General features: G+C 46.9%; 1 protein-coding gene across 15 annotated transcripts in view; it reads left to right on the forward strand.

Annotated features, from left to right (window-relative positions):
• MAP7D2 (MAP7 domain containing 2) overlaps positions 1-19,595 on the forward strand; it is a 109,616-nt gene that overhangs the window by 39,010 nt on the left and 51,011 nt on the right. For 9 of the 15 annotated variants that reach the window (XM_059050802.2, XM_067023008.1, XM_067023010.1 and 6 more), the window contains exons 2-3: positions 14,007-14,084; positions 15,158-15,321. In XM_059050802.2, coding sequence (XP_058906785.1) covers positions 14,007-14,084; positions 15,158-15,321 — 242 coding nt within the window. Of the gene's footprint in view, positions 1-13,144; positions 13,223-14,006; positions 14,085-15,157; positions 15,322-19,595 lie in introns of all 15 variants that reach the window. The other 6 variants (XM_067023004.1, XM_067023006.1, XM_067023007.1 and 3 more) reach the window with 1 other exon arrangement.

A 19,595-nucleotide genomic window follows, 5' to 3' on the forward strand; every position in this document is an offset into this window, starting at 1 on the left:
AATGAATAAATAAATAAATATTTTAAGAAAAACAACTGGCCATTTTCTTAGTTGTGCAATTGTGATTTAAGAAAATCATTCAGGAAGCATTTAAATCATTTAGTAATACTCTTATCACATCTACATTTTTCTGGGAAATTTAACTCAGCTGTTGTAAAGGAAACTTCTAGGAATTTAGCGTATTTTATAAAAACATAATAGCAGCTTAGATTTGTGTATATGCTTATGTAGTTCCCTATTTCTCCACTTTTTCTTTTCAAGGACTTTTTGGTATCTGTATACATTTTTTTTAAAATGTATTTTGATACCTGGGTATCTACACTTTTATCCTATAGTAGTCAATGGCTTTTGAACATAAATGCTAGTTCCAGGCCTGCCTCTTTAAGAAGTATAAATTATGACATCATCCTTGAAAGAGGCACATTGGAAGTAATGAATTTGATGGTGATAGGGTAATAGTGACTTTTTCTCTCCAGTGAAAAGAGAACTTAAGCCAATTCAGAAGATTATAGTAGGTGAGAAATGGATTAGATCAGTGGTTCTCAAAGGATGGTCCCCGGAAGAGTAGCCTCAGCATCACCTGGGAACTTATTAGAAATACAGATTTTCAGGCCCCACCCAGACCCACTGAATCAGAAGCTCTTGGGGTGGGACCCAGCAAGCTTTTAAAAATAAACCCTCCAGGGAATTCTTTGGATATGTGCTAAAGCCTGAGCATCACTGAATTCACGCTGACTCCTCTGCCCCCCACCAAAAATTCTCAGCTAAGCTGCTGGGAGAAATGACATCTTCCCAAACCACAAATTACAGTTGAAGCCACCTAGTTCTGCTCTTATCAGAGACAGAAAATGGAATAAATGGCCACTGAACGGTCTCTGTAACCTTGCAATTATCTTGGGGTTAGTTCCTGCCTAGGTATTTGTTTCGAAAATAAATATCCCAGATGAATACTAGAACGCCATGTGGTAGCCAAAGAAATAGAATTCAGTCGTCAAAAAAGAACAAAAGCAATTCAGATCTTTACTGGAGATTAGAAAAGTGTCAGAGGATTGAATTCTAAGCTACAGCTCTTTGCTTATTCGCTCGCGCGCGCAGATACACACACACACACACACACACACACACACACACACACACACACACACACACACACACACACACACACACACACACACACACTTCTGAAAGTCTCCGAAACCCTTCCTGTGCTCACCTCCCAGGCAGAATTCTCCCCAGAGGCAGCCTAACATGAACATGGCTCCAGACTCCCTTGTTCCCCATCTCTCAGTTCCTTCTCTCATTTGCCCCCTCTTGCAGCTTTTGCTCCCCTTTGCAATGGCGATGTATCAAAGCCGATTCACTTCTTGCAGTCCTGAAACCCTTTCTGCCTACATACTTCATCTGTGTAACAAAAGCCCAAGAACTGATCCACCATGTTGGATGGCAGAATGGAGGAAGCTGAGAGGATAAAGATAATTCTCTTTCTGGCGGAGGAAAAGAAGCAAACCCATCTCTCTGTCTCGAAGCAAGTAGAGGGTAGAGGGTTGAATTGGACCCCTGAGAGCTCTTCCGCCCGAAATTCCATGATTTGGGATTTTGAAAGTGCCAGTCTTGCATTCAACTTACTTTTAGGGTTTTTTGAGCATCGTACACTGGTATGATTAAGCCCTGGTCTTACCAGTATTGAGGATTGATTTATTAATATTCTCAGAGAGTGCCTTTAATGGTTTTGAACTTCATTTTGGAGAAAATTCAGGTTTCCAGGTAAGAATGTTCTTGACCTATTAGTGCTGTGGCTTTTCATCGCAGTTCACTGCATTACAGCAGTCATCCTGAAGTACGGACGGATGCCAACAGGACCTACTAGGAATTGAGATTTAGCTCCACAGTGAAAGAAATTTAAATGGAAAGTTTGGTGACCCTATGGGATGGTAATTGGTTTTGAGATTTTAATCGAAAAATAGGAGTCAGGAATATGTGACGCTTTCTGAACAAAAACAATATACCCTTATGCAAAGATGAAAAAGGTTCTAGGTTCTGTCAGTTGATTTTCAGTTCCCATTTGTAGGATTGCACTTCAATGAGATTTCAGGCTTTACCTCTAATTTTCTAACATATTTTTGCATATACCATTAGCCCTACCTGGAATTTCTCCCTTCCTGCCATTCGTTGATCTGAATCTGATCCTGCCTCCCCTCCCCCAGGAGAACAGCAGAGTCTAGGAGAAATCACAGTGGATTAAGGGTCAGAGAGATAAGGAGAATCCACCCACTCAATATGACACTGGCTGGGTCACTTGACTTTTTAGAGTCTCTGTTTCTTTAATCTCGAAGTATAACCCCCCCTCCTAAAATAATGGCCGTGAACATTTAATGAGCATTTATTACAATGGAAAGTTCTTCACATACATTATTTCATGTAATCACAATACCAGTTTATCACAACACATTATTTATTGACAAATTTTTTTTATCCCCTCCCCCCCATTTTCTTCACAAACAGCAGACTTGTCAACATTCATTTTTGCTTCCCAGTTTTACACAATATAACAAAGCTCTTGAGATTGTGTGGCAAAGACACTTTATGGGGATATAGATGATTTTTACATAGTCAAATGAACCACATGTATTTATGTTATATTAAAACTGATGGGACTTCCCTGGTGGTGCAGTGGTTAAAAGAATCTGCCCGCCAATGTAGGGGACACGGGTTCGAGCCCTGGCCCTGGAAGATCCCACATGCCACAGAGCAACTAAGCCCGTGCGCCACAACCACTGAGCCTGCGCTCTAGAGCCCGCAAGCCACAACTACTGAGCCCACTTGCCACAACTACTGAAGCCCGTGTGCCTGGAGCCCGTGCTCCGCAACAAGAGAAGCCACCGCAATGAGAAGCCCATGCACCACGATGAAGAGTGGACCCCGCTCGCCACAACTAGAGACAAGCCCGCGTGCAGCAACGAAGACCCAACGCAGCCAAAAATAAATAAATTTATTTATTTTTAAAAAGCTGCTTTCTTGGAACCAGATATATCATCTGAATATTTGAGAGGAAAAAGTAAAACCAGTAACCTGGGAGACTCGGAAGAAGGCCACAGGTGAGATTAACTAGGCTATGGAATTTAAACCCTGTCGCTGAACGCCCCCCGAGGTGGTTTGGTCTTTCTCTCTTTGAAAATTTCTTATTGCAATGTAATTCACATAACATAGCATAACATTCACCATTTTGAAGTGTGAACTTCAGTGGGTTGGGTCTTAGTACATTCTCCATGTGGTGTAACTGTCTCCACTGTTTAATACCAGAACATTTGCGGTCACTACTGTGAATAATGCTGCCGTGAACGTTCGTGTTCAGTTTCCCTCCATTTCTACGTGTACCGACGCTTTCCTGAGGGGAACGCCTCCACCGAGCTGGGAGGAGGGAAGGGGGTGAGCCGTGGGAGAAAGGGGGGGAAATGAAAGGTGCCACATCGTCAAGCTGACCGTGGCTGTGCAGCCAAACACAGCCGGGTGCTCGGACCCACGGCCCGTGTCCAGAGAGGGCGCGTGGCTCCCTGTGGCTCGGAGTATGTCACTGGCAGAAAGAAGGGCAGACAGTTCCTCTGTTGTCGCCTTCCTGTCTCAATCAGCGTGAGCGCCACGGGGCCCTGCCCCCTTTGCCCTCTGGCTCATGTTTCCTGGCCTTGGTGGGCAGCCTCTGCAGGTCTGGCCTGGTTACCGTCCAGGTGCTGGGGTCGCTCCTTGTTGCCCGCTGCTGTCGGGGCAGTGGCGGAAGCCACTCTGGGGTGTGGTGACCGCGGGAAGCACACGGGCCGTCACTGGAACACTTCTGGCTGAGGCTCGGGTGGGTGGCTGAGGGCCAGAGTCGCGAGCAGGTGAGACTGAGCCAACTAGTCTGGGGCGTCATCTGGGTCCCACATGCTGAGAGATCAGAAAGTGCTGCTTGTTGGCTTGTGGTTCATCAGTGGACTGGTTTTCCGGCTCCATCGCTGTGTAACTAACCACACCAACCAACACTCAGCGGTCTCGAATGCCGCCTTCTCTCTCAGGGATCTGTGTGCTGCCTGGGCTTGGCTGGGTGGTCCTCGCCTGAGATCTCTCCTGAGAGGGAAGCTGCAGGGCCACAGTGTGCACTCCTAGGCTGACCCTTGATGCTGATGCTGGCTTGGAACTCTGCTGCACCTGCTTGATGGGAGCCATTCCCCGGGACCCGCTGTGGGACTTGGCATTCTCACAGCATGGTGATGCGTTCCGAGAGGGTGATTCCCCCAGGCTAGAGTCCTATGTCCCTTGGAAGCGTAGGAAACCGAAGCTTCTGAAGTTTAAATAGTGGGTCAGGCGATACAGAGGCTGTGGGAGTGATTGGCCTAGACCTGATGCTGTCATAGGATTGTGGGAAATAAGCAAATACGTGTCTTAACACTCAGGCCTGGCACACAGTAGGTGCTCGTGACCTCCACGTTTATTGAGTACTTAATGTGTACAGAATACTGTGCTAGGCTCTTTTTTCTTCACACACACACACACACACTATATTTTATTTTTACAAGAGATAAATAAACTGACACCAAGCATTGTAAATGGATGACCACAACAAAAGAAACAATGATTGCAATTACCAAGCACAAAACACACTCGTACTATGTCATAATATTGACATTCAGTCCAGTAATCCTCCACTGTAACAGCTCCTTTACTTTGCAGTGAAAATTGATTTGTATATTTTTTGCCTCTGGGTCCTTGTGGGATTTTTTTTTTATTCAAATGCAAAGTCACAGAAATTATAATCATCCTCATCAGTTCACTCAGTCCCATGTAATTAATTTTTTTAATCTTGATCTTTTGTTAGCACTTTTATGAGTTCATCAGTTTTCCATTAGAGTTCTGAAAATGCTTATTCATTCAGTTCAGCAGTATAGTCTGTTACCAGAAACCTGTACTTGTCAGTCTTTTCCATGAATCCCATGAAGATGAAACCCTTTTATAGGAACATTTCTGCAAAAGCGTCAGAGTACACCCAGAACTGTCTGTAAATGAGCGAAGACTTAAAACTGACTACAGTTAAAGATTTGATGAAAGTTCATAATAATGCAGTTGACGAGGAAATTTAGTTTTTTCTGAGATATACATTTTAAAGTAATAACTAAGATTATGACTTATAACATTATACCAGAACATATAAGATTTTTAGAAATTTCATGTAGTGTCTGAAACATTTATATTAACATATTTCCATACAAATAACCCAAAGAAAGTTTAGTATTAGTTGGTTTTTGTTTGTTTCTTTGTTTGTACTGCAGGTTCTTATTAGTCATCCATTTTATACACATCAGTGTATACATGTCAATCCCAATCGCCCAATTCATCACACCACCATCCCCACCCCACTGCGGTTTTCCCCCCTTAGTGTCCATACGTTTGTTCTCTACGTCTGTGTCTCAACTTCTGCCCTGCAAACCGATTCATCTGTACCATTTTTCTAGGTTCCACGTACATGCGTTAATATACGATATTTGTTTTCCTCTTTCTGACTTACTTCACTCTGTATGACAGTCTCTAGGTCCACCCGCTTCTCAACAAATGACCCAATTTCGTTCCTTTTTATGGCTGAGTAATATTCCATTGTATATATGTACCACATTTTCTTTATCCGTTCATCTGTTGATGGGCATTTAGGTTGCTTCCATGACCTGGCTATTGTAAATAGTGCTGCAATGAACATTGCGGTGCATGTGTATTTTTGAATTATGGTTTTCTCTGGGTATATGCCCCGTAGTGGGATTGCGGGGTCGTATGGTAGTTCTATTTGTAGTTTTTTAAGGAAACTCCATACTGTTCTCCATAGTGGCTGTATCAATTTACATTCCCACCAGCAGTGCAGGAGGGTTCCCTTTTCTCCACACCCTCTCCAGCATTTATTGTTTCTAGATTTCTTGATGGCCATTCTGACCAGTGTGAGATGATATCTCATTGTAGTTTTGATTTGCATTTCTCTAATAATTAGTGATGTTGAGCAGCTTTTTGTGTGCTTCTTGGCCATCTGTATGTCTTCTTTGGAGAAATGTCTATTTAGGTCTTCTGCCCATTTTTGGATTGGGTTGTTTGTTTCTTTAATATTGAGCTGTATGAGCTGTTTATATATTTTGGAGATTAATCCTTTGTCCGTTGATTCGTTTGCACATATTTTCTCCCATTCTGAGGGTTGTCTTTTCGTCTTCTTTATGGCTTCCTTTGCTGTGCAAAAGCTTGGAACTTTCATTAGGTCCCATTTGTTTATTTTTGTTTTTATTTCCATTACTGTAGGAGGTGGGTCAAAAAAGATCTCGCTGTGATTTATGTCAGAGAGTGTTCTTCCTCTGTTTTCCTCTAAGAGTTTTATAGTGTCTGGTCTTACATTTAGGTCTCTAATCCATTTTGAGTTGATTTTTGTGTATGGTGTTAGGGAGTGTTCTAATTTCATTCTTTTACATGTAGCTGTCCAGTTTTCCCAGCACCACTTATTGAAGAGACTGTCTTTTCTCCATTGTATATCCTTGCCTCCTTTATCATAGATTAGTTGACCATAGGTGCATGGGTTTATCTCTGGGCTTTCCATCCTGTTACATAGATCTATGTTTCTGTTTTTGTGCCAGTACCATATTGTCTTGATTACTGTAGCTTTGTAGTATAGTCTGAAGTCAGGGAGTCTGATTCCTCCAGCTCCATTTTTTTCCATCAAGACTGCTTTGGCTATTCGGGGTCTTTTGTGTCTCCATACAAATTTTAAGATGATTTGTTCTAGTTCTGTAAAAAATGCCATTGGTAATTTGATAGGGATTGCATTGACTCTGTAGATTGCTTTGGGTAGTATAGTCATTTTCACAATATTGATTCTTCCAGTCCAAGAACATGATATATCTCTCCATCTGTTGGTATCATCTTTAATTTCTTTCATCGGTGTCTTACAGTTTTCTGCATACAGGTCTTTTGTCTCCCTAGGTAGGCTTATTCCTAGGTATTTTATTCTTTTTGTTGCAGTGGTAAATGGGAGTGTTTCCATAATTTCTCTTTCTGATTTTTCATCATTAGTGTATAGGAATGCCAGAGATTTCTGTGCATTAATTGTGTATCCTGCTACTTTACCAAATTCATTGATTAGCTCTAGCAGTTTTCTGGTGGCATCTTTAGGATTCTCTATGTATATTATTGTGTCATCTGCAAACAGTGACAGTTTTACTTCTTCTTTTCCATGTGCTAGGCTTTTTGAGGGCTACAAGAAGAAATGGGACATTCATGGGCTCTGCCTTCGAGAGGCTAGTATCCTAATTGGACTGGAAAGGGGGGCCATGAGAGAGGGCCTATAAGGGTGGAGCTTCCTGTGCTTGAGGACCATGAACTAGAGAGGGAAGGACCCCAGAGCAGAGATGGAATTTAAGGGAAAGATTCATTTCAGCTTCAGTGGGGGCAGGGCATGGGGGGAGCTGCCTTCCTTTCTTTACCTTTCAATTTCCTGCACAGATTCAGCAAGATAATGTCTACAAAGATGTTTTAAAATATTCCTTGTTTTTTAAAAAATAAATTTATTTATTATTTATTTATTTTTTGGCTTCATTGGGTCTTCAATCCTGCGTGCAGGCTTTCTCTCGTTGCAGCGAGCAGTGGCTACTCTTCGTTGCGGTGCGCGGGCTTCTCATTGCGGTGGTGTCTCTTGTTGTGGAGCACGGGCTCTAGGCACGCGGGCTCAGCAGTTGTGGCTCATGTGCTCTAGGGCACAGGCTCAGTAGTTGTGGCTCACGGGTTTAGTTACTCCGCCGCATGTGGGATCTTCGCGGACCAGGACTCGAACCCGTGTCCCCTGCATTGGCAGGCAGGTTCTTAACCACTGCGCCACCAGGGAAGTCCTCCTTGTTTTTAAGGACACTTCTGATACATGGTTAAATGCTCTACAAATGGGGAGGTTTCCATCAATGGGACGTAATATTCATGGCCATTCATTCAGAAAACATTTGAATACCGTGTGCAAGGTGCTGGGGGTTCGAGGACAAGGAACAGATGAACAGGCTCAGATAGTAGCATGTGGGGCAGTAACAACCATGGCAAACGCTGTGTGTGTTGTGGGGGGTGCGGGCAGGTGGCCGATCTTTCCTTCTGCAGATATGTTTTGGGGCCCACTCTTTGAGTCCACACTTAGCAGGGCTCTGGATATCCAGAGAGGAGCCACAGGCAGGGCCTTGCCCTGCAGAATCAGCATAGTCTAGAACAGCGGCTCTGAAGGTGTGGGTCCTGGACAACATTCTCTGGCCGGCCCCAGGCCCACTCCGTGAAACACTCTGGGGGTGCCGTCCAGCAGTCTGGGTTCACAAGCCTTCTGGATGGTTCTGACCCACGTTCCGGTGGGAGGAGCATCAGGCCAGGAGCATTCTCAGTCCTGCTGCTGCACATGAGCATCACATGGGAGCTTTCAGAGCGCCAGCGCCCTGGCCACACCTGAGACGACAAGGCCAGTCTCTGGGAGGGAGACACAGGCAGCTGTAATTGTTAAAGCTCCGCAGGTGATTGCATTGTGTAGCCACAGTTGAGAAGCAGTGGTCTCCATGCCCTTAGATCATCACAGCACAAACGAGTCACCACGGAGGTGTGACTGCCTCCCTGCCTGCCGGCCCATAGAAGGACAGGCACCCCAGAGGAGGGGGCTGGCAGGCCCTGGACTTCCTATTTGATGAGCTCTTCATTCCCGGTTCCCTTTCTTTTGTCTGGACAGTGCAGTTGCCTGGATGTGAGTTGTGATTGGGGAGGTTACTTTAAAATTCATTTAACGCAATCAATTTTTAAAAGTTGAATGCGGCTGGCTTCCCCTAAAAACTTTGTATTTCGATAATGGTTATTACATACCATGAATAATTGACTAATATCAGCTCATTAATATTCTAGTGGGAGAGTACCCCAGGCTAATAAAATTCATTTTTAAATTAGTTGTAAAAAATGTGTTGCCACAGCCCAAGGATAACGGGAAGTTACTCCAAGCAAGAGCAGTTCAGCGAAGTATGAAATTTTACGCTGTTCTGTTCACATAAAATAGTTGTTTGGCTGCTCAGTATCCCTGTTTTTTTTTTTTTTTTTTTTTTTTTTTTTTTTTGTGGTACGCGGGCTTCTCACTGCTGTGGCCTCTCCCGTTGCGGAGCACAGGCTGCGGACGCGCAGGCTCAGCCGCCATGGCTCACGGGTCCAGCCGCTCCGCGGCATGTGGGATCTTCCCGGACCGGGGCACGAACGCGTGTCCCCTGCATTGGCAGACGGACTCTCAACCGCTGCGCCACCAGGGAAGCCCTCAGTATCCCTGTTTGATTCTCATTTCCTGTAGGGATGAATTGCCCAGGAAAAGGCCTCTGTTTCAGGGGTGCACACTATCTGAGCGCTGTTGCCCTGGGAAGCATTACTGCAAGACTGGGCCTGGGCTGGCTCTGACATGGGTCCCCCTTGTCCTTCTGGTAGCTAGGACACCTCTGGGAACATGTCCCCTGTTCCCCCTTTGTCTTTGGGTCCCTCCCAGGGCTTTACACTTGGGCCAGAGTTTTAAAAATTAAACTTTCTACTCTGAGGTCATTGCAGAGAGACCCCGTGTACCCTTTACCCAGTTTCCCCCAGCGGTACTAACGTGCAGCACTGTGGTCCACTCTCACAGCGAGGGTCGCAGACGCCGGCACAGTCGTCACTGCAAGGCCCCTTCATGATGTCCTTTTGTAGCCACCACTTCCCTTCTGCCCCTCTTCCCTAACCCCTGGCAAGCAGTGATCTCTTCTCCCTCTGTTCTCATGGGGCTCAAGGATAAAATGGGTCTCTGGTTTAATAAAAGAGAGACAGTACGTGTGCACATGTAATACAAGGTACAAGGGACAAAGGACGACTGGGTACAACGCTAGGATTTCGGGCCATACAGAAAGAAGACTGCCTTGTGAACCAAATTCAGCATTAACTCTTGACTATACCGTGTCTTTAGAGGAGGTCTCCTGGTATTGTTAGCATTCGTGTATTAAGGTCAGTTGCCCTGGGTCTGTTAATCACAGTGTACCTTGATTGCTCTGGCTGTGTTGCTGTAGTGGTAATAACAGGTCAGGTCCACGCCCTCTAACACGTAGGGGCTGTCCAGTTTGTGCTCTACCCCTTCTTCCTTCGGGATCAGCCCAGGGCCTCTTGGCAGGGGTCCCTGGAGGGTCATCAGGGATCACAAGGTGGAAGTGGGAGATGTAAGTTAATTGTTTGGCTTCTCTTCAAATGGATGTTCTGGAAATGATTGCGTGATAGTTCTCTTTTAATCAGGAGAGGCAGATGCTGTGTGGGGGAAGGAGGCCTTACCCCAGCCTTACTCACCCAGCAAAACTCAACCCTGCTTAGACTCAGAGTTTCCTTATTCATCTGTGTCCCAGAGCAGTTACGTGTGAAGGGAGAGAATCACGAGAGTGGGCCTGGAGGCTCCTGGTCCAGTACTGTTCAGTACGGTAGCCACCAGCCTCATGTGGCTAGTGAGTGCTTGAAATGGGCCCATTGTGATGGAGGAACTGAACTGCTAATTGCATTTAATTTTGATTATCTTAAATTTAAACAGACACACATGGCTTGTGGCTGCCATATGACAGCATAGACTCCAGGTTACCCACCTTGGGCTGTTTGGGTCACTCATCCCCACTCAGTGGGGCTAAAAAAGAATGGCTTGGCCCTGTTGCCCCCAGGGCCATCTGGCTACCCCCTTTCCCCACCCAGCGCCCAAACATTTCCAAACCATCAGTTTGAAGGGGAAGCAAGTAATTAGCACATCTGAGCCCAGCTGGCCAGTGCCTGGCTCACAGTAGTGCCTACTTGGTACTTCTCTAATGAGTTGGACTTGCACTTCTCTCCAAATTGGCATGCACATTCCTGGGACAAGGACGGGACTTGTTCGCCGAGTACAGTACGGGGTCTCAGAAAGCGATGAAGGTTTCGTTCATGGGTGCTAAGACAGAGCTGTTAGTTTCCTCCTTTGCCAGAGAGCCGCATGGGAAAGCAGTAATTAAGAGTGTGTGTGGGTCCTGGAGTCAGGTTCTTAGGTTGGAATCTGGCGTCTCCACTTGCTGATGGTGTGGCCTTGAGCAAGTTAACCTCTGTGCCTCCCTTTCTGTACTTAGAAGATGAGGATCATAATAGTATCTCCGTCATCATGGGGTGATGGGGCCGCGTAGATTCAAGCAATGGACTTGGTTCGCAGATTGTAGCCTCCCGTTATGACGAAGCAGGTGATGACTAAGGAGCCTGATAATGAAGATTTTCTGGAAAGGAAATGATTTGAAGGTGTGACTCTTACAAGTGCCCACAAGGGGGCAGCCTAAAATCGTGCATGTCCCTGGAACAAACAGCCTTCTGTTAGTAAAGCCTCCAGGCAACATGGCCAGTTCAAATGTGCCTGGCCCTTTTCCCTCAGTTTTTCTTTCTTTCTTCTGTTTGAACAACACTTTCAGTGGTTCTCAGGCAGTATCTTCGATCTAGAGGGTGACAGGTCATGCTTGAGCCGAGGAGGTGATGTGGGTGCTGATGCCAGCATCTGTCCAGGTGGCCTAGGCTTCTCTTTGTAGCTTTTCACACAGAACAAATCCTTATTACCCAAACGCTTAAGGTAGAGACTAGAGCTTGAAAATGTTTAGAGGATCATTGCAGAGAAACCTGGTTTTGTCTCCCTGCTCCCCTCCCGCTGACCACATGGCTGCCTTTGAGCTTTGTGTGTGCACCTTGAGGCCTGTGGGGGTGGGGTGTGGCCCGAGCGGGCGACCCAGAGATGCACACCTGCCCTTGGTTCGGGAGCCCCTCCCTCCCTGCAGGGGGGCTGAGAGTGCTCGGCAGCCAAGCAGAATGAAGTTAGGGTTCTGCCGGCCAGAAACTGGGGGGTCTTGAAGGTGAGTGGGGTTTAAAAAGGTGCAAGGGATGTGGGGGGAAAGGGGTCAGATTGGGGGGGCCAGCAGTGATGAGTTGAGAAATTGGGCCTTTAAGTTCTTGATGCTGTTCATGTCGTCGATAGCGTTGTAATGATTAAGCGTTGACAAAACCCAAATGAACTTATTTACAAAACAGAAATAGACTCACAGACATAGAAAACAAACTTATGGTTACCAAAGGGGAGAGGGGGGTGAGGGAGGGAAAATTCGGAAGTTGGGATTAACATATACACACTACTATATATAAAACAGATAACCAACAAGGACCTACCGTAGAGCCCGGGGAACTATACTCAATATCTTGTAATAAGCTATAATAAAAAAGAATCTGAACAAGAATATATATATGCTGTATATATAAAACCGAATCACTGCGCTATACACCAGAAACTAACATAACATTGTACATTAACTATACTTCAGTTTAAAAGAAAAAGAAAAAAAAAGAGAGTTGACTAAAAACAAACATGGGGAGTGACAGTTGTTGTCAGGTTTATTTTCCAGGACTTCTCTCTTGAGCTTTAATATACCTGCTGCATAATCCAGGCTGCAGAATTAGATGCTGTTGGGGAATTGTGACAAACCATTGTTTATCACGTCCAGCCTCATCTGCATTCCTGCTGCCCGCACTGCGGTCCAAGCCTCCCGGTCCCTCTCCTGGGCAGTGGCAGGAACATCCCTAAAAGGGGCACAGCTCACTGTGGCAGCGAGGCACACTATGAAGTCAGCTGTGACACTACCACGGAGGGGGGCCCAGGCGCTGGGAAGGTGAATCCAGTTGTAGTAACACTAAAGCCGATTTCTCCAGAACGTGGTCCTTGACCATTATATAAGTAATACTCATGAATGACCAGTTGTGACCAAGTGCAGTAAATTATTTTTAATCCTAAAAGAGCCGTGAAGATCATTTAATCTTTGAATCAGAAAGCACTTGAGGGTCCTGTAGAAGATGGGTGGAGATGCGGAGCTCCTGGGATGTTTCCCGGACTTGGGGGGAATTGCCATTCTTTCCATTTTATTTGTTGTGGATATTTAAGTAGCAAGTACGGTAAGTCCCCTACATACGAACCTTCAAGTTGCGAACTTTCAAAGTTGTGAACGTGCGTTCCATCAATGTCAGGCGTGAGTGACATTGCAGCCTGCCCTCCGTCTCCTATTGCTGACGATCCTTCAGCTCTACCATCTCCCACCTCCTCCCCCTCCTCCAGTCAGCAACTCTTCCTGCCTCTTCACTCGATGCCAGCCCTGTATGCCAGCTGTTGTGCTGTACTACTGTACTTTTCAAGGTACTGTGCTGTAAGACTAAAAATGTTTTCTTTATTTTTTTTGTGTTTGTTTTTTACGTATTATTTGTGTGAAAAGTATTGTAAACCTGTTACAGTATGGTACTGTATAGCCGATTGTGTTAGTTGGGTACCTAGGCTAACTTTGTTGGACTTAGGAACAAATTGGACTTGCGAACTTGCTCACGGAACAGAACTCGTTCGTATGTAGGGAACTTACTGTAAACAGGAGTACGTTATATTCCTTCTTTGTGATTCTAAAATGCTAAGATTGACATGGGAGCAAACTTAGCGGAAACGCAATCAAACTTGAGTGTTGTAGCTTCTCAGTGTTCACCCGAGGAGCTCATACATGTCCCTCAGCAGTTGGCTCCTTCCAGAAAGTCAGATGTTCACTGTGTGTGTAATAATCATGTCTACTTTTGTGCTTCTGCCTTCCCCTGGGAGCCGGACGAGGGGAGGCCCAGTGGGCTTTTCTGCATGTTGCCAGACCTGTCACTTATTGCGCCTTCTGACCCCTGTGAGGCCAGGCCTGGGGACGGAGGACTAGGGAGAGGGTTGGTTCTCTGGGGCTGGCATTGGGCCACTACCAAGCCAGCTTGGTGGGGGAGTGTGGCAGCCGTGGCTACCGCCCCTCGGCTCTCAGGATCGGGCCGTGTGTGTGGTACGGAGCACTGCTGTTGGATGATGTGTGCGTGTGGCCAGACCCAGTGTGCAGGCCAAGGGGGTCCCTGGCACTCAGCGGACAGGGAGAGTGAAGTCTTTCATCATGTTTTCTCTCTTGTAGGCATGGATGGATTTTTAAAATCTGATGAGAGACAACGACTAGCTAAAGAAAGACGAGAAGAAAGAGAAAAATGTCTTGGTAAGTTGTGCACTTTGGCTGTTTAGGTCTAAGGGAGTGGAGATGTGATGATGTCTTTTCTCAAGACCCTTAGAAATTTGTGACTGAATGGGAAGAGAACTGGGACAGTTGCTAGGTGAACGTGGAAAACTGGGAGCAAACCCGCACTGCCACTGGCCCGTTCACAGTTGTTATATAATTCTCAGGACAGTTGATTTACTCACTGAGCATGTGTTGAACCTCTGTTACTGGCACTGCGCTAGAGCTGTGGGTAGGATGCTGGAGAACGAGAGACAGCCACCGCCCCCGCCCGCTCAGGCGGCCTCTCCCCAGGGCAGCTAGAAGGGCCTTTCTCGGGGGAATGGAGGAAATCGGCACCGAAGGCCATTTCTGTGTGAGGACAGGGCACCCATTGAGGAAGGCTGTCGTACCTCTTGCAGGAGTGGCTTCCCTAGGGCAGTGAGACAGATGAGGAGCTTTCGAATCCTCCTTCTTGAGTGCCTCCTGCTGGTCGGCTCAGACGTTGCATCCTCCAGGGAACCCTTGCCTGCCTGGCCAGGTGGAGTTAAGGCCCTTAGTAAATGTCTCAGGAAGGAGACCAGCCAATCCTGTCCATCGTCTTCTGTTTACCCTCACCCAGCTCAGCGTCTGGTGCGTGGTGCATGTGCAGCTAACCTGTCCTGAGTGAAGATACCCTTATAGCTCTCATTTCTCAATCCTGCGTGTGGCCTAGCCATTGGGACGAGTCTGACTTGATGGCAATGGCAGGCAGAGCCCCCACGTGCAGGGGCAGTGACTGTCCACTTTCCGTGCATTGTCTCTTTCGGTCTCCACAACACTGTGATGTTGCACATGCGACATCTCCACTTCACAGAGGAGGAAACTGAGGCAGAGAGATGACGTGGTTAAGATGTCCAGGGTCACCCAGCTAGTGGCGGACACGCCAGAACCCTTCATCTCAGTCACTTCGGCCGACGATCCCACCGGGCTCTCTTTTTGGGAGGGGTCACTGTTACTTCTGTGTTTTTGATATTAATCCAAATGGTGTGGGGTGCTCTGGTCATGACACCTATCTTCTGCCTTTCCTCCCGCAGCTGCCCGGGAGCAGCAGATCCTGGAAAAACAGAAGAGAGCCAAGCTCCAGTACGAAAAGCAAATCGAGGAGCGATGGCGGAAGCTGGAAGCGCAGCGGCAGCGAGGGGAGCAGAAGAGGGCTGCCGTGGAGGAGAAGAGGAGGCAGAAGCTCCGGGAGGAGGAGGTGAGGGCTGGCCTGCAGCCGCCTCCGCAGCTCACGCCAGAGCGGGAGCAAAGAGACAGACCCGTTCAGCTTAGCTGCGGAGTCTGCTTCCGGAACCCACACGAGGCTGCAGGACGGGCTGTGAGGGGCTGATAACATGACCTTGTATTCATTGCTGGAAAATCAAACGGTCTGCCTTCCGATACAGACGTGCTAGTCTGTTTATATTTTAATGCATGTTCTTGCTTTAATCATCCTTTCTCTCCAGTTATCTTTTAAAAAAGAAATGGATTGGAATGACCCTGACAGCGTCCTTGATTACTAAACTTTGAAAATATATTTAGAAAGCATATTTGGGGTATGGATTTTCTAAACAAGTGTATTTTAAGGGTGTAATCACAGCCTTGTATCAGGTGATGAACATTTTTAATTCATAAAGTATAGTGACTCATCATTTATTTTTACTTTTTTTTACCACTTGTAAAAGCATAAATTTATTACAAATTTTAATACATGATTAGTAAGCAAAAAGGTAAATATTTATTGTAAGTAATAATAGATGGGGATGATATTTGAATGAATTACCCTTGAATGAAGGATTTGTTTAATTTTTTTTGGATTTTTTAATTGTATTTTTTTTAATTCTTTTTTTAAATCGGAGTACAGCTGATTTACAATGTTGTGTTAGTTTCAGGTAAACAGCAAAGTGACTCAGTTATACATATACATATATTAAATCTTTTTTAGATTTTTTTTCTTTTTTGAAATCTTACTAAATTTTTTAATTTTTATTTTATTTTTTTCACATCTTTATTGGAGTATAATTGCTTTACAATGGTGTGTTAGTCTCTGCTGTATAACAAAGTGTGACTCATCATTTAGTATGAACAATATAGAGGTTTGTTAATCGCTAACACTATAAGATACAGAGATGTTGGTACAAATTCAGTAGTTTTTAAATCTCTGAATTGTTATCACTGTCTTTACCCTTTGGGCTTTTTTGCTTTTTTTTTTTTTTGCGGTACGCGGGCCTCTCACTGCTGTGGCCCCTCCCGTAGTGGAGCACAGGCTCCGGGCGCGCAGGCTCAGCGGCCATGGCTCACGGGCCCGGCCGCTCCGCGGCACGTGGGATCTTCCCAGACCGGGGCACCAACCCGCGTCCCCTGCATCGGCAGGCGGACTCTCAACCACTGCGCCACCAGGGAAGCCCAACCCTTTTGTCTTTTTTTAATTAAAAAAAAATACAACACAAACAGGCTCACAATACACGGAATTAGACCCATCTTTGCCCACAGAGCACAGGCTTAAATGGCGGCGTCTTTGTTCCTCTTAGTGAATGGAGGCCTGAGCCAGGGTCTTAGCCACAGTCACTGTTGCTCTCGCAGCCCGATCACTGTCTGCCTTTGTCAGCTCCTGGTGCAAATCCCAGCCCTCCCACTAAGCAGCTGGCATCCTGGGCCAAGCCTCAGACCCCTCTAGGTCCATCTCCTCAGCCCCAAACAGAGGTGGTCATAGGAGTTAAAAGAGGTGACTTCTGAAAGTGCCAGCAAAGCACCTAGCACAGAGCAGTCGCTCAGAAATGTTAGCTTCCCTTCAGTGACTTCAGCTGACCCTGGCTGAAGCAAGGTCAAGAGAGAGCTACCCAGGAAAGATTATGGCACAGAGTGTAGAGACCAAGAGAAAAGCCACAGGGCGTTGGGGCTGTTTCAGTGACGGGGCGGATCTCTCCTTTCCCAGCCTGGGTATTTGTCCTGAGTGCTGAACTCACCCCTTTTCTTCCCATCCTCCCTTCCTTGACTCACAGCTTCTCTCTTTTCTCCCAGCTCTCTCCATTTCCACTCCCGACCTCCTGCGTGATTGCTGATTGCAGGGAATGTGTGTCACTGCCATTTCCAGGAAGGGGTGCTGTGAAGTCACGGGAGATGCGTCCTGAGCCTCTGCCACACCTGACAGTGTCACACGGGTCCACCTTTGAGGGACCCGTGTGTGACAGATGAGGGGATGTCATGCCAGATGATTGGTCGTGATGCAGCTGACTCGTTAGTGGCTGTGCTTCAGACAATTTCCTGTTTGCTTTGTGTGCTCCCTTTCACCCCTGGTGTGGTGATGGGGCAGGCTGCCTGCCTGTGGTCGGCACAAAGACACATCGAGCTTGCGCCTCCCTTCTCCCCACACAAGGCAGGGCAGGGCTGAGAGCTGGGACTCCCATGGGTGTAGAGCAACAGAGGAAGCAGTGGGCTCCCTCCACCACCTGCTCCTGCCCTCTGAGCTCCCGGAGACCCAGGTGGAGTTTAGGGACTCTCCCCATGCAGGCTGGCCTGTTAAGCACCTCATCATCAGTGCTCTGCTAGTGCAGAGGTCCGATTGGCATTCTCATGGGTGATCTTTGGAGAGGACAGATAGGGCTCTGCTGCGGAAGCCCTTTCCAAAGGAAAGCCTTTGCCTTTGCCCCCATGGTTCGCTGGAGATCTTTGGGAGGGCTGCTGCCTACTTGGCACATGGCTGTGGAGACTCTCCATCCTCTTCTCAGTGCCAGATTTAAGTCCTTTTTGTCAGGGCCTGTCTCTGTCAACCAGGGAGAAGCCTCCGCAGGAAGATGGTTCATTTCATTTTGCTTCTGTAGCTTGTTGGAAAGTGTTTGCATTGCCCACAAACTCCTGCCTCCCTGGGTCTGATATTAGGAGCTCGTAAGAGGCCTGTTGACTCCTCACCTCCCCACCAGCCCTGCCCTGGCTCCGTGTGCCTAGGACTGTTTCCATGATGCCGCTCTTGGTAACGCCCCACATCTGTGTGGGTGAGCCCCAGACTCGGCCCGGAGGCCTCCTCTCCACCAACACAGAAGTGGGCATCACAGCCAGCCTAGCTCTCAGAGGTGTCGAGGGCTGGAAGCTGGTCAGGCCTGTCCTTGGGAAGGGGGAGTCCAGTGTCCACTTGACACTCTGACCTTGAGCTCATTTTCTCGCTGGAGGCCGCCTTCTCCTACAGGTGGGTTCTTCCAATCTTCGCATGCCACACAGCTCCCAAGAATCAAGCTTCTGGAACAAGCTTTTGTCATCTGCCTGGTTTAAGGCTGACAGCACAATACGCTCACCCCTTCTCCACTCAGGGAAGTATAGCTTCATGACTAGGGGCCCTGGAAAATGGTATTTGGTGAAGCCACCTCCATGTCCCTCATGCTAAACAGAAAACCAGGAAAGACCTCTTTCAAAGAGTACCTTTGTCTCTGTAAGTTACTTGAACACATCACAACTTCGCATATTCTTCTTGCTTGATACCTAACAAAACCCACCAGGCTGAGTGTGAAGATGAGAACTTTCTGTACCCAACTAAGCAAAAACTTCACTAAGCTGAGAGCTGACTGCTCTCAGAGGGCATTGGCTGGCATGGGGCATGGTGATTACGTGGCTTTCTGGCCAGATGTGGACGTCTGTTTGCAGGGAGAAGGGCCCTCCACGGAGCCCTGCTTAGGACCATTTGGGGGCTTGTCATCCCCAGAACACATGTAGTAAGGGCAGTGGAAAAGGCACAGTCAGCCCTCCACTCCTGCCTGAGAGTGTTTTCTGGGTAACAGTGACCAGGCCAAGCCCTGCTGGAGGCCTTTCATACTGCTCGGCCAGCTCAGTGCGTTACCTTGATGATGGATCTCCTCTAAGTTCATCTAAGCAGGTCTAGGGCCAGAGCTCAAGGTGTCAAGGGTGAGTTGCCCTCATTCCTTCCTTCCACTAAGCCCCACCCAATAGAGGACATTCTAGGGACAATAATCTGCATTGCCGTTTCCCCATCCTCTGTTGATCATCAGATGATCCTCAGGAGAGCCAGAACTTGGCAGGAATTGCAGTATGCAGTATGCAGTATGCAACTTTGATATTTATTAATACCGTTCTTCTGATGTGATTGAACTTTCTCGCACATGCTCTCTCACTCTCAGCCTTTCCTCTAACCAGTGGTTCTCAGCACCAGCAGCGCCCGCATCTCCTGGAAACTTACGAGGAATGCATTGTCAGCACATTCACCTGAGACCCGCTGACTCAGAAACTCTGGGGGTGGGGCTCAGCAACTGGTGATTTAACAAACCCTCCAGGTGATTCTGATGCAGACTCACTCACATTTGAGAACCACTGCTCTAAACTGCCATGTTAACAATCCTCGTCTTCAAACTTGGATTCAGTTCGCCTTGGTTAAGGACTTACTCTGCCAGTTGTCATCTTGTAGACTTGAATGATCTGTAATCTAGGTAATATCATACCCATTTTATAGACAAGGGAACCGATGCCCAAGGATGACATTAAACGATT

This window comes from Kogia breviceps, chromosome X (genome assembly GCF_026419965.1).
Source record: "Kogia breviceps isolate mKogBre1 chromosome X, mKogBre1 haplotype 1, whole genome shotgun sequence".
In the NCBI taxonomy this organism is placed as follows: Eukaryota; Metazoa; Chordata; class Mammalia; order Artiodactyla; family Physeteridae; genus Kogia; species Kogia breviceps.